We start from the raw sequence: 15466 nt of genomic DNA on the forward strand, positions 1-15466 counted from the left end.
TCATCGCTAAGTTAAAGGTAAGTGTAATCCACTGCACATACTTTAGATAAGTAACAAAAGTAAATCTTATTTATTTTTATCAGACCTATTCAAGTCTGTATTAAGGATCGGATCGGAGGATCGGAGGGCTGTATTAAGTGATAGTTACGTTTGTTCATATCATACTCCTGCGATGGTATAAAATATTCGGTCCTAAACCTTTATTTTATTTAGTTGTTAAGTATGTTTATGGCGACTACCAGCTGTGTAATTAATAACCTCACAAATATTTTAAAGGCCGGCTTCTTACTAGTGTTCAGTCTGTGTGTGTGTTGTGTGGTGTTAATGGGTGAGCTTCAGAAGTTTATTGCGTGTATTTGAACGTCTCCTACAAGGTTGGAAACGAGGCTTCCGACAAAATTTACCTAGGTAGTTCCTATGTAGTTTTATGTGTGACGATTTGGTTTGCCACCAAATTGTAGGTATTATGCTCTGGCCTCAAGGTCATTTGACATTTATTCCAATATTATCAAAAATAATAACAATCGTAAGTTACATTGGGCAAATCAGTTTTTAATAGGAATTTATTGCGCAAGAATACACAAAAAATTTAACGAATTTTGAACGCACAAAGAGAATATAACCACTACGTTAGATATGCATGCGTGCTTGGGCAGAACCCGGCGGCAAAGTTTAGCTAAAAGGACACATAAGAAAAACACATCAATGTTATTGGTTAAATATTTATTGAAAAAAGTATACATCAAAAAGTTTTCGATGTAAAATTAAAAAAGAATGTGTAGGTAGTGCGTTTTACTATTCATGTTTTTGCAAAGGACTTCGTATGACTTTAGAGCATGAAAAAATCAAATCACTTGACTGAATTTAATTTCCATTGACTCCCAAAGAACGATTTCACATGACATTTTAAAGAAGAAATAATACTATGATTTCTGGTAATGAGTTCAATTTTACAGCCAAGTGGTAGATATTGAACTAGAAACGCGTGAAGAAAGAAAACTATTTGTTCAAAGTCTGAACTAAAGTACAAACATAAAGACGGACCCCACACTTAGCGTCTTTTGAAAGTCGGCGTCTAGTCAGCACTATGGAAAACGTTGTCGCTGCGCAGTTGCGCCAACGTTGCGTCGGGCAGCAGCCATAGAGTTGGGTAGGCGCCGACGCTCGGGAGACGCTAGTGAGGTGTCTCTCTAACATGTTTTTAAAGCTTGATAAAAACGAGAACGTGGCTTTGCTCTTTTACTATACATATGTAATATTTATATTGATCTATCTACAATGAGCTAATATTCTCTCGTGTTATATAATAATCAGTTAATACCAAGTGAAATAATGTTAGTCAACGAAAAGATTTAAAGCACCCATCTTTTGTTCCTGTCTTTATATTTTATTTCGATTTAAAAACGAGAAGATTTGCTACATTCTCTATTTAGTATGTTGAGATAGACACAAACAGTCACAACTAATGTCTTATATCTTTTATTATAATATAAACATTATAAACACCGACTTCGCTTGGTACTTGTACTTATTTCTGCCACATATGCCTCAATAAAATTACCTGTTGGCTGTAAATCCTCTTTCAAACTAACCGTTTACGTATACAAAACCGTTTTAATACTTACATTAGAATACATAAATAACACAACTGTATAGCAACAGAAACATTATCCATTCAGAGTAATAATAATGCATTGATATTCATAAAATAACGTCATCACATCATCTTTGTCCTGTAGGGTTACTAATTTTAATTTCAGTTCTATGCGCAAATATTTGTATGCTACAGAACCATTTTATAACCACGTAGACAATGTTTTAGTAACCCGTTATAAAATTAGATCATATTACTTATACAATTTTAGTGCAAGTATCAAGCTCCTTTGTGCGTGGTTGGCATTACGCCATACCATCGCTGTATCTTTCTCAATTCAGCCACATCTAGTATGTACAAACCGTCAAAGAATATTATAACTTGTCAATCTACAAAATCCAAAAGATACAGCTTCGAAAATTGTGCATTATAAAGCTTAGTACACAAGTAAACATGCCACATAAATTACACAACTATTTGTACAGAACAAATGTACACCAAACAGATACTTTATCATAAGACTGTGTGTACAGGCCTTTAGTCGGGCCTAATGTACACTGACGGAATCAATAAACATTTTTACAGTTATAGCCTGTGCGGAAAGATAAGAGTCGTGAAATGTAAGGGAGCCCATACATTCTACGACTCTTCTCTTTCCGCACAGACCCTACATAATATTATGAGGGCGCTACTCTTCAATTGTATACTTACAGTTAGCCAATGATAATATTCAACAGAAAATTGCTTTGCAGTCTTTGCACGAACTGCCAATTCAACACTTGTTAATATCAAAAATTAATTTTTCAGTTGAAAAAAATTAACAAGCTTCTATTAGTAGCACTTTAAAAATAAGCAAAAGAAACGATTGACTGGAATTTTACGCGTAAAGAAACTTAAATCAATTTTAACCAAAAGGTTGCACACGCGGTCAAAAGACCGCTTAGAATTTTTCATCGCGCGTGCTCGGTTCTCCGCCGGTGCGAAGTTACACGAAGTTTTGTCTTGTTTATCAGACTGCGGCTAAATGAGCTGGATATTGTATGTCTTATATTCAAGACCACGGCGGTTAAAAGGTTAAAATTATGCTGGCAGTTACATATCTGAAGGAAAACGTTTTGTTAAACCGCGTGTGACCTCTGCCTAAGGTGCAATATCTATAAAAGTGCTCAATATTTTCACAGGCTAAATGTAAGTATAACTTTATACCATACTTATAAAACGCCTATTACGAAAAGATATTACTTAATGTGCTTTGAAATTTGAACACATCACGCACAAAACGATAAGGATATGTAAGATGTCCGGAATCATAAACTGCGTTTATATTTCAGGTACTAAAATGACGGTCCATGCAGTGGCGTAGCGTGGGTCTCGGCCGCTCGGGGCGGGTGAAAATTTTGCCGCCCCCTAGCTTACGTATTTCAATATAATAAGTGCGACTGAAATAGTTCAAATATTTATACGATATTATTGGTATTTATTCTGAAATTCTGCCGCCCCCTAAAAGTGCCGCTCGGGGCGGGCCGCCCCCCCCCCCCCCCCCGCCCCCACTACGCTACGCTACTGGGTCCATGGCCAGTTTACTTACAAATTCATAAGTACTGCTTTTGTAACCTCGTGTCGCCCAATTTACATTACGATGTACACTCGGTTACAATTTTACAAATGTACATTACGATGTACACTCGGTTACAAATGTACACTACGATGTAGGTACATTCTTTTACAATGGCATACCTATCATTATCAACTTTCATAAAATTAAAAAAGTAGCATTTCGTTTGACTAATGAAATTTTAGAACAAATGAAATTCAACTCAATTCAAAATAGATTCAAACATTCTTAGCTATAATTTTGTATGGTAGGCAGCGTGAAGGTATCTGTACCTACCAATTTTGTACTAACATAACAGATCAGGCCCCTATTTCACCACCCTGACAATCTCCGCCCAACGTCGACAATGGGGTTGGCCGGTCGAAGTATTTAGCAGATGGCGCTAGCATAGCTTGCCCTGTCAGTCCCTAGAATTGTGTCAAATTTTTGTTTTTTTTAATGCCCCGGATGCCAGCCCTTTAAGCCAAATCTCATAGAAAAAAGGGCAAGCTAATGATGGCACCATCTATGCAGACCTTTGACAGTTGCTAACCCCATTTACCGTACATAGCTGGTCCATTAAATAAATATTGACGTGCTCCGTCATTACAGATGTAGTAACATAATCCATTACCATCGTATTTTCACGAAAACGTACGAACGTATCATGCTATTTCAGTCAGTCTCAGTACAAAAATTACTGAGGTTGACTGAAGTAGCATGACAAATACTAACGTTTCCAAGAAAATACGATGGTAAAGGATTATGGCTACATCTGTGTTTAGCGGTCCAAAAATGTATGAAAAATGTACAGGAAATCTTCAGTGTCACGTGTCAATTGCCAGCACAGGGCTCAGTTGGACAAATAGAATTAATCGAACTGTCATTCTTTGAATCATTTTCGTATCTGGAATATAAAAGTCAACAAATATAACATCTAATGATAATAATTCAGCTAGAGAATAAATTCTGTCTGGAAGGCCACAGCAGATCTCGACCGTCCTACCCCCGACTACAGTAAACACCGACTACCTACGTGACTATAGCGACGGACGCGGCGGCGCCGAGTACCGAATAATTGCATAGGTTTTAAACAATAGTGTAAATATAAAGTCAATGTGGCTAATTCCGTCATAGGGACTATTCCGTCTACTAGCGTTTTTCTCGAACAAAATTGATAATTTCATCGACAAAGCAGCGATTGCTTTTAGTTTCAGCAATCAATAGCAGATGGTCTTTTTTCCTATAATTGAAAATCAAGGAAATATACGTTCGTGGACGGAATAGTCCCCTATGGCGGAATTAGCCACATTGACTTTATACTTTTTTGTAACCAATCTCTTTTCTGCTATTTTAGACGTGGGGTGATTATTGGGCACTACATAGTAATTGGCCACTCCTAACAATAAGGCTTCAATTGTCTTGTTTCTTTTTGATTTGTTAGTAGTGGCCAATGGGGTTGGCCGGTCGAAGTATTTAGCAGATGGCGCCATAATAGCTTGCCCTGTCAATCCCTAGAATTTTGACAAATTTTTGTTTTTTTAATGCCCTGGATGCCAGCCCTAGAAAAAGGGACAAGCTACGATCGCGCCATCTATGCAAACCTTTGACAGTTGCCAACCCCATTAAATAAATAAATAAATAATAAATATTAGAGGACATTCTTACACAAATTGACTAAGCCCCACGGTAAGCTCTAGGCTTGTGTTGTGGGTACTCAACCAACGATATATATAGGTAATATACAAATACTTAAATGCATAGAAAACAACCATGACTCAGGAACAAAAATATCTGTGCTCATCGCACAAATAAATGCCCTTACTGGGATTCGAACCCAGGATCGCGGCTTCACAGGCAGGGTCACTACCCACTAGGCCAGACCGGTCGTCATTACTATGTAGTGGCCAAAACTATAGCACCCCAGGTACATTTGCGTTAGCTAAATCTTACCTATAAACCACTTAAACGTAAAATTCAAAATTAACCCTGTCATAAGTATATATATATATATATATATATATATATATATATATATATATATATATTACGGATGATATTACATATGGTATAAGCGTAAATTCATACAACAATATTTTCACAATTGTTTCTACATCTATACCATCATTGGTACTATTATATTACTTTGTTCTAGAACCAATAACCAAGATAGACAAATCCCGTGGCGCCGCCTGCGTCCTCAGCGCGATATAATCCCAGTATATTTCGTAGCATTTAAAACTCCAACAACAATAAGGAAATATATACTTACAGCGCTACTTCAAATTAAATTACATTACAGAGGTAAAAACTATTTTAATCTATTAAATGCATATTACCAACATATTGTACTATTTAAACAAATCGATGGCCGACCGTTTTAAAAAAAGCTTGTACTCGCATAATTTGATCAATAAAAAAAACTATTAAAATAAATTTTCATATACAATATACATCGAATACAATATAAAATCTCCATTGCATTCATTGAATTGTGAATAGTCAAATCCTCTCGAAACATTATACACTGTACAATTGTACATCGATAGAGAATATTTTTGGACAGTCGCTCATCGGTCGCGTATGTGTGTGAGCGAGACAGCACTACACGTATGTAGCGATATCCCGCTCGCTCACCGGCGCATCTAACGCGAACATTCGATTAAATCGGGTATTATGTAAGTTTTTACTACCAGATCAGTCAACAACATTGATACATTTATAGACCAGACGAGGACGCACATTCATATTTAAACAATTTGAAATTCGTTCACTCACACTGCGCGTGTCGATCGTCAAATAATATGTTTCCGTCGTGAAATAGTACATTACATAACTAGGGAGGTGAATTCGTGAATGCTCCAGATCGCAGGTGTTTGTGGCCCGAACCGAAGGTGAGGGCCATAAATATGCGATCTGGGGCTTTACGAATTACCGCCCGTGGTTTGTCTAAAGTTTTACGTCTTGCTTTGGCCAGGAAGTGAGATTTTCTCCTCGCGTAGCTAGGGTGACGTAAAAACATTAGTATAGTGAAATAGAGGTTAATAGAAATGACCAAATATTTTTGGCCATTTCTGTTAACATCGGATTGATATAGTCGGTCAAACAAGTTTGCCAGTAGAAAAAGGCGCGAAATTAAAAATTTCTATGGGATTATAATACTTCGCGTCAATTTTTAGGGTTCCGTAGCCAAATGGCAAACAACGGAACCCTTATAGATTCGTCATGTCTGTCTGTCTGTCTGTCTGTCCGTCTGTCTGTCCGTCCGTATGTCACAGCCACTTTTCTCCGAAACTATAAGAACTATACTGTTGAAACTTGGTAAGTAGATGTATTCTGTGAACCGCATTAAGATTTTCACACAAAAATAGAAAAAAAAACAATAAATTTTTGGGGTTCCCCATACTTCAAACTGAAACTCAAAATTTTTTTTTTCATCAAACCCATACGTGTGGGGTATCTATGGATAGGTCTTCAAAAATGATATTGAGGTTTCTAATATCATTTTTTTCTAAACTGAATAGTTTGCGCGAGAGACACTTCCAAAGTGGTAAAATGTGTGTCCGCCCCCCCAGTAACTTCTAAAATAAGAGAATGATAAAACTAAAAAAAATATATGATGTACATTACCATGTAAACTTCCACCGAAAATTGGTTTGAACGAGATCTAGTAAGTAGTTTTTTTTTTATACGTCATAAATCGCCTAAATACGGAACCCTTCATGGGCGAGTCCGACTCGCACTTGGCCGCTTTTTTTTAAATTTGCCGCTCTTTTCTACTGACGAAAATGGCTTGACGGAGTATATCTAATGTTTGATCCGTGTTCCTATATTATTCAAATTGTCTTTTCAAACGGCGGAAAACATCATGTGTGCGTTGCATTATGATGATATAGGTCGCGTGTGTGTGCGTTTGTGTGTGTGTGTGTGTGTGTGTGTGTGTGTGTGTGTGTGTGTGTGTGTGTGCGTGGCGCTCAGTTGTCGGCGTCGGCACCTTTGAGCCGGAGACGTGCGAAGTCCTCGAAAATTATATCGTCGTCCTGCTCTTGCCCGTTCTCATCGCTGAAACAGAATGATTCTACTATTAGAAAGGCTATTTATTACACCACTAGATTTTGCCCGCAACTTTCTGTGTAGAATCAGTATTTGTACTTCACTACATAGTATAAAAGTAAGTCACTTCCCGCTGTCTGTTTTGTGTTGTCTGCACGCAACGGATTTTGATGCGGTTTTTTTAAAATAAATAAGAGTGATTCAAGAGGAAGATTTATGTAGGTATAATTTGTTAACCCGTGCGAAGCCGGGGCGGGTCGCTAGTCAATAGTAATTTTTTCCACCCCCTTTTTCACAACCTGTTAAGGAATGATTTCTGTAATAAAAATTATCCTATGTTCTTTCCTGGGACTTAATAAAATGTATCTTCTTTGTGAACATGAACAGACAGTTACTTTTGCATTTATAATAAGTCTGTCCTAACAAATAAAAACAAGGAGTTCGTAACTAGTTACTGGACGTACCAATAAGTTGATTTTCCATGAGGGAAAACATTGTACCCGTAAAATACTGGACTATTCTCAAAAGCCCAAAAATGCCTATTAGTTTCTTATGGGACGAAAAGTCGGATGGCGACCCTATGTCAAACTACCCAGTTTTTATCTCAAAAATCACCCTTTAAGGGGGTGAAAAGGGGGTGGAAGATTGTATGGGGAATCTTAAAAAGCAGATTGGGTAAAAATAAGCTACCCAAACACAGACAATCCAACCTCTAGACATAGCATAGTCGCGCTACCCCCTCTGCCACACATACGGTAGCGTTACTCCATCTTCGAGTCAATCCCGTGCTGTGATTGGTCCGTGTCTTTGAACGGACCAATCACGGCACGGGATTCGCTCACCTTGTCCCCCCGCACCCCCGTATTTTTGGCAGCATCGGTTTCATGAAAGAATTAGCCTAAGCTCAGTCTAGAGGTTGGATTGCCAGCGTACCCAAATTACTAACTCCACGCAGAAGTCGCGGGCAAAAGCTAGTAAATAAATTATGGTAAGTGAAGTGGAAAAAGGCAATGAATAGTTACGGCTGCGGGTCCAGCTGTATGAGGTCGTGGTCGACGTTCGGCGCGGGCTCCGGCAGCAGCCGCGGCGGCTCCTCCTCCGGCTTGGGGTGCATCAGGATGAAGGGCAGCTCGGCGCTCAGGTCACTGGAACCAAACACTCATCTATGTCACAAACAAATGCTAGTTGCAGGCGTCCATAGGCTGCGGTAACTGCTTTCTATCACGCAGGCCGTATGCTTGGTTATAGTTTGTAGCTTTCTAATAGACCCCGAAGGCTAATCCTATTGTCTATTGTTAGTAAAACCGCTCGTGCCACGTGCCACAACCACCTGCATAAAAAATCGCTCGTTCACTTTACCCAGGTAATTGAATTACAACTCCTAAGGAAATTGCAATAAGATTCAAAATGAACTAATGGATAAATATTTTGTACCGATGTGTGTGGTCAGTACTTCGGTTACTGAGTGCCTGCGAGTCGAACGTTACAGAACCAGTCTAAAATGTGTCATTGAGATGCGTAACAAAGGCGCGTTATCGGAGAGCGCACCTACACTGGTTTTTTGAGCGTTGGACTAGCCTGCGCTCAGGTGCCAATTAGAATAAATAAGACCCTTTTTTGCAGGTAAGTAGCAAGTGCGGTTTTACTGAACAATAGACAATAGGATAAGCCTTCGGGCTCTACTAGAAAACTACAAACTATACCACCGACGTGGTGTTTAAAAGCGTAAAATAATATACAAGTTGTGAGCAAGAGGAACATTAAGGTGAAAGGAACACGGAAAGTCATGTTCCTTTTGTCCCGGTAAAAATTAACTACCTATGTCCTATGTCCTTTTTACCCAACCTAATGTCAAATATAATAAATTCATCTGAGTGACTATTCAAATTTGGCGAATTAAATTATACCTGTTCTGACCTCATGCAGACTAATTAATATATAGGTCTAGGTTTACTATCTGTTTAAATATTCAAATTAACGGTATGTTTAAGTTCTTACCCGCCTAGTGGTCCCAGACACAATTTCACTTTGACCTTGTATTGTACTATAATTCCCAGGTTCTCTCTTTGCGCCGGATCTGCGATTCTGTGAACACATCATAAAAAATTGTTACATAACTATATTTATTAGTTTTTTGTCAAAATTTTCATTTTTGGTACAAGCTTTTATCGCGGACTTTACAGTTTTTCTTTCAACGTGCAACACAACATACAAACACAAATTGGGTTGAGTTATTCTATCACAAAGTTCCTATGGCCACCTCCTGTCTCCATCATCAGGTCAGCAATATTAGTTGCACCTGTAAATTTTCACGCTGCAACATCGGTGCACCGGTTAGAGCAGTGGTTCCTAACCTGGGGGTAAAACTGGTATTTTACGGGGGTAATAAGCTTACCTAGTTTAACAATACAACAAACTTACACGTTTTATTTTTTATTACCATTGGGAGGAGGGGTAAAATCAGGTTCTCTAATTAGTCATAGGGGTGACCGGACTGAAAAGGTTAGGTTAGGGTTAGAGTAAACCGTCTCCAATACCTCGGCCACGGAATTCACGCTCACTCGCATTTACGCTTGACGCTGACGTCGATTGCCATACCAGGCCCCGTTGACAACATGCCAATTGCTAACGCTCCGTAACGAACGAAACGCAACTGTCACTGTCATACTAATATGGAAGAGCGATAGACACAAAGCGATTCGATGGCGAAGCGCGAGCGATCGTCACCTTGGCCAGGCCGCCGGGCCCCGTTGACAACATGCCAATTGCTAACGCTCCGTAGCGAACGAAACGCAACTGTCACTGTCATACCAATATGGAACAGCGATAGACACAAAGCGATTCGATGGCGAAGCGCGAGCGATTGTCACCTTAGCTAGGCCGCCTGTGATTTAACAAGTGTGTGGCGATCGGCGTCAGAATCATACTCACAGTGTGCTGGAGGCCAGGTTGGTGTCCTCGTGCTTGAGCTGTCCGTCCAGCGCGAGCCCCCACTTGTCCTTGTTGTTGGCCAGCAGAGGTGTCAGCGTGAACACCTTGCTCAGCGTGAAGCCCGGGCCCACGGGGCAGCCCTCCCTGTCGACAAACATTTGCTGAATAAACGCCGATATACATTACAGACTGTCTTTTTAACGTTTAACCATATGCGAGCAGAGCTGCACCACCAGACCAGCTATCATGGTCGCATTTTTATCACTTGTCATGCTATGCGTCACTTTCGCACTTACATATTTGTTAGAATGTGACAGCCGTGGTGACAAATGATAAAGAGCCGGACATCTTAGCGCTACAGGTAAAGATGGTTCGAAACTGGCCTGCGAGTATCAACTGTACCTAAATCATCAGATTTAGGTATGCCTATGTCATTTTTGGTGCGGTTTAGGCGATAGTGCCGGAGTAGAAGGTGTACAATAAGTACACATTGAATTCGCAATTCGCGAATATGGCTAAACGTTGCAAAAACACTCTGTTAAAAGCTAATAGGCGAAATAATTTAATATACAAGCTGTTTTACATCAGAAATATGCCTAGCTGCGTATGCTATGGATGTGTGTGTTGTCCATCAATTAGGATTATTTATTGACATAGTTTCTTAACACTCCGAATCTGGGTGCTGAACCTGACCAGATCTATCATGACGTAAATCTAGGTCTTGGCCTATTACTAATCATGTCTAGTTAATATAAAATAATATCTAGTAGTATTATTTAGTAGAAGATCCCTTTCCCATATTACCAAAATCCAAAAGCCCTTGAATGTAAATCCATGATATTTAATCCTTGGAGAACCATTTCCTAGTAGATATAAAATGATCCTATTGTAAATATTTTAAAGTATGAAACTATTTGTGTATGTTACAAAACTGGTATAATTTAGTGATGTCTAAATTGTACTAGCAGTTTGCAATAGATTAACTACGTGCCTAACTCCCAGATTCATTAAAACTATTGCGTGTAAGCGACCAAATTCATTTGTATTTAAATCTATAGGAAGGGGCACAACACACCAAACCAAGGGAAATATTAAACTTCACGTATACTACAACTAAACCCCATTATATTTCATTCAACAAACCGGGTTGAAAATTGAAATAAACTCACAAACTCATTAAATGACTAAATTCGAAAGTTAGTGAAAAACACTATAAGAAAAGAAGTACCAAAATTGTGATATAATATGTATATATGTACAGCTTAGAACCTTGCACATGCAGTGAAAAAAGCAAACAAACTTACAGAGACTCAATTTTTAAGTTCTTATCAGAGATTCCGATAAATGGGAATTTAAACTTTTTCTTCACCTTCGCTTTTGGTTGCCTGAATAAGAAATACAAAGTAAGAAAGTGTTAAACTGTTAAAAGTGTTGTCGGGTAAACATAGGAAGTAATATCAATGTGTTTCTTGGACACAATTGAACAAAATTTTAACCAATAAGATCTCATTTGTGCGCTTAAACCACTGAACTTATTAAAGCAGTTTTTTTTGTGAAAAGTATGAATTTTCCGAGTAGGTGGTAGTGCATATAAAATAAAACACTCTAAATTCGGCAGTCACTTAATATTGTCGCGCTTTCGCTACGACTATGAATGTAAGTCGCTTCATATGTACTTGTTTCTGTGGTGGTTAGTATATTAAATACCTAACAACTAAACTTACCTACAAGTTTCACTACTTACGTTGGCGGCGGCGCAATTCTATATCAAAGTATCCCACAAAGCCTGATTATCATCACCGAGCGGGATTTGTTCCCCACCACATAATAATGTGGTGATATGCTGTATTAATCTCCTCCATCTTAGCACATGTGTAGTCGATCGCGACACCATATTAACATTAACTACCCTATTAGTTAGTCAGCTACTCACTCGCTCTCTGCCTCGGCGACGGTGCACTTGTACTGCGCGGTGGAGAACGGGCAGATGTCCGCAAACTGCCGTACGGACACTGTTTAGGAAGAGACAGCTTGTGTAACACTCACTCGCTCTCCGCCTCGGCGACGGTGCACTTGTACTGCGCGGTGGAGAACGGGCAGATGTCCGCAAACTGCCGTACGGACACTGTTTAGGAAGAGACAGCTTGTGTAACACTCACTCGCTCTCCGCCTCGGCGACGGTGCACTTGTACTGCGCGGTGGAGAACGGGCAAATGTCCGCAAACTGCCGTACGGACACTGTTTAGGAAGAGACAGCTTGTGTAACACTCACTCGCTCTCCGCCTCGGCGACGGTGCACTTGTACTGCGCGGTGGAGAACGGGCAGATGTCCGCAAACTGCCGTACGGACACTGTTTAGGAAGAGACAGCTTGTGTAACACTCACTCGCTCTCCGCCTCGGCGACGGTGCACTTGTACTGCGCGGTGGAGAACGGGCAGATGTCCGCAAACTGCCGCACGGACACTGTTTAGGAAGAGACAGCTTGTGTAACACTCACTCGCTCTCCGCCTCGGCGACGGTGCACTTGTACTGCGCGGTGGAGAACGGGCAGATGTCCGCAAACTGCCGTACGGACACTGTTTAGGAAGAGACAGCTTGTGTAACACTCACTCGCTCTCCGCCTCGGCGACGGTGCACTTGTACTGCGCGGTGGAGAACGGGCAGATGTCCGCAAACTGCCGTACGGACACTGTTTAGGAAGAGACAGCTTGTGTAACACTCACTCGCTCTCCGCCTCGGCGACGGTGCACTTGTACTGCGCGGTGGAGAACGGGCAGATGTCCGCAAACTGCCGTACGGACACTGTTTAGGAAGAGACAGCTTGTGTAACACTCACTCGCTCTCCGCCTCGGCGACGGTGCACTTGTACTGCGCGGTGGAGAACGGGCAGATGTCCGCAAACTGCCGTACGGACACTGTTTAGGAAGAGACAGCTTGTGTAACACTCACTCGCTCTCCGCCTCGGCGACGGTGCACTTGTACTGCGCGGTGGAGAACAGACAGATGTCCGCGAACTGCCGCACGGATACTTTGATCCTCTTCACCGACCGGTTCGAGTTGTTCGCTATGTGCACGTTCACGGCTATGTTCTCGCCGTGGTGGTACAGCTCCTGAAATTAAAAAAAACGTCGGAAATTGGTATCAACAGTGTAAATTCAACATGGCAGCATTCATGTCATCTTGGCTGGTACAACCACGTTTTGCGAAAACCAGAAAGTTGCGTGGATAATGCCTCTGCCTGGGCCTGGAAGAAGGGGAAGGCGAAATTCAGGCTGGACCTTTGACGGATGATTCATGTACGAAAAACGATGTCGAAGATCGTACTTAGTGGGGGACCAAAGTACGCTAAGAGGGAGTGTAAAACAGTTGTATTGAGAATATGTATGCTTAGATCTTTAAAACTAAACAACAGATTTTGATGCGGTTTTTTTTTAATAGATAGAGTGATTCAAGAGGAAGGTTTACGTATAATTTGTTAACCCGTGCGAAGCCAAGGCGGGTCGCTAGTATTATATGATGAGTAAGTAAAAAGTTGAAAAACTTTGTCCAAAGTTACTTAATTGATAAAACGATGACAAATAATATATAGGTATGGTAAATAACTTTGAGCCATAAGCCTATTTTCAATATAAGTTATGTCAATTCATTAACAACTGTTTAACTAGGATCTATATCTGAATCCCTAAAGTCTTTTCTCCTATCTTTGCATTCCCTAATATTGTTTACCATAATGATCAGTTGTCCTAACACTCGTATAATTTTGGTTTCCCTATTATCGAATGGCCGATTTTTTTTGTCCTAATATGTTTTTCCCTAATGGCACTTTCCATATTGAGTATTTATCCTAATGTTATGTAGCATAATTCTTTTTTTGCCTAATTATTGTTAGGCCTAAAAATTATATATCCTAATCATCATGTTACCTAATTTTACTTAGCCTATCGTTGCTTGACCTAACACTCGTATGCCCTAACTTTGATTTGCCTATTATCGAATGGCCGATTTTTTTGTCCTAATATGTTTTTCTATAATGGCACTTTCCATATTGAGTATTTATCCTAATGTTATTGTTCTTATCTGGCCTAATTATTTGTAGGCCTAAAAAAAGGTCATACGTCCTAACCTAACCCACTTTTCTGGCAACAGTTCTTTTTCATGAGGGTCGCAGTTCTAACCTAACCCACTTTTCTGGAAACAGTTTTCTATCGGACTCCGCATCTGCTCCGGCGCTACGGGCAAATCAGCCCCTTCGCCCTTGCGTATCAAAGCGCAGGCCCTAATGCTCGCCTTCGTAGCTTCGGCTTACTGGTCGCCTTCGGCGACCAGCCTCAGCCGCTACGGCTCACATTGTGCTCTGCGCTTTGCTACGGCGGGCGAGGGCTGCTTCCCCTCCGCGCCTCCGGCTTTTTACATACACTCTAGGGGTAGGACAGACAAGACCACGTGGATAGTGGGGTGCTCCGATTCAGATTTTGTGTGCTAAATATATATATAACACGCTTTAAACATAACAAAATTTGCAATGAAAAATATTTTTTATGACAATTGATCATTAGAGCAATACCCATTAGATCAAACCAGTTAGGGCGTGATGTGTTAGGCCAAACATTGATAGAAATTTCGAGGAATATGGTAAAAAACATTAAGGATATTGATAGTTATGGTAGAAATGCTTAGGACATATGCGTTTTAGGCTAAACATTCATTATGGAAAGTAATTGTTATGATAATTGATCAATAGGAAAAGTAACTGTTATGACAATTGATCATTAGGGCAATAGCCGTTAGGTCAAAGCAGTTAGAGCATGTTATTTTATGCCAAACATTGTTAGGGATTTCGAAGAATATTGTAAAAAACATTAGGGATCTTTATAGTTATGGTACAAATGCTTAGGACAAATGAGTATTAGGCTAACCATTACATTATGGAAAATAATCGTTATGACAATTGATCGTTAGGACATGTGCCCATTAGGACAAACCAGTTAGGGCAAGTGACTTTAGGACAAACGTTGTTAGGAATTCAGAATGACACCCGTTTAACTACAGTATAAGTCAAAACGATACCTTGTCGAGTGACGCTTCTAAGTATAATTTGTTCGGGCTCATCATGAATTCTTTAGAGACTTCGACCGACGGCTGCTCGCCCTGCTTGCTCGGCGCGTACATTATCTTCCTTATGGCTAGACGAACGGAATTCCTGGAAATATTATTAGGTTTAATAAAGTTTTCCCTCTCTAGGTTATACGTCTCGTTGGTAGTAAATTGACAAGCCGAATTAAAAGAACAAAAT

At 40.1% G+C, this 15466-nt stretch overlaps 1 protein-coding gene across 3 annotated transcripts in view; it reads right to left on the bottom strand.

Annotated features, from left to right (window-relative positions):
• Window positions 1-15466, bottom strand: part of LOC134663071 (beta-arrestin-1) — a 191026-nt gene that overhangs the window by 105839 nt on the left and 69721 nt on the right. For 2 of the 3 annotated variants that reach the window (XM_063519389.1, XM_063519391.1), the window contains exons 7-13: window positions 15241-15373; window positions 13123-13283; window positions 10173-10316; window positions 9240-9326; window positions 8264-8386; window positions 7156-7250; window positions 313-322 (exon numbers count right to left, since the gene is read on the bottom strand). In XM_063519389.1, the coding sequence (XP_063375459.1) occupies window positions 7163-7250; window positions 8264-8386; window positions 9240-9326; window positions 10173-10316; window positions 13123-13283; window positions 15241-15373 (736 nt within the window). In that variant the 3' untranslated portion in view covers window positions 313-322; window positions 7156-7162. Of the gene's footprint in view, window positions 1-312; window positions 323-7155; window positions 7251-8263; window positions 8387-9239; window positions 9327-10172; window positions 10317-13122; window positions 13284-15240; window positions 15374-15466 lie in introns of those variants that run through there. The other variant, XM_063519390.1, reaches the window with a different exon arrangement.

Source organism: Cydia amplana, chromosome 4 (genome assembly GCF_948474715.1).
Source record: "Cydia amplana chromosome 4, ilCydAmpl1.1, whole genome shotgun sequence".
Taxonomy (NCBI): Eukaryota; Metazoa; Arthropoda; class Insecta; order Lepidoptera; family Tortricidae; genus Cydia; species Cydia amplana.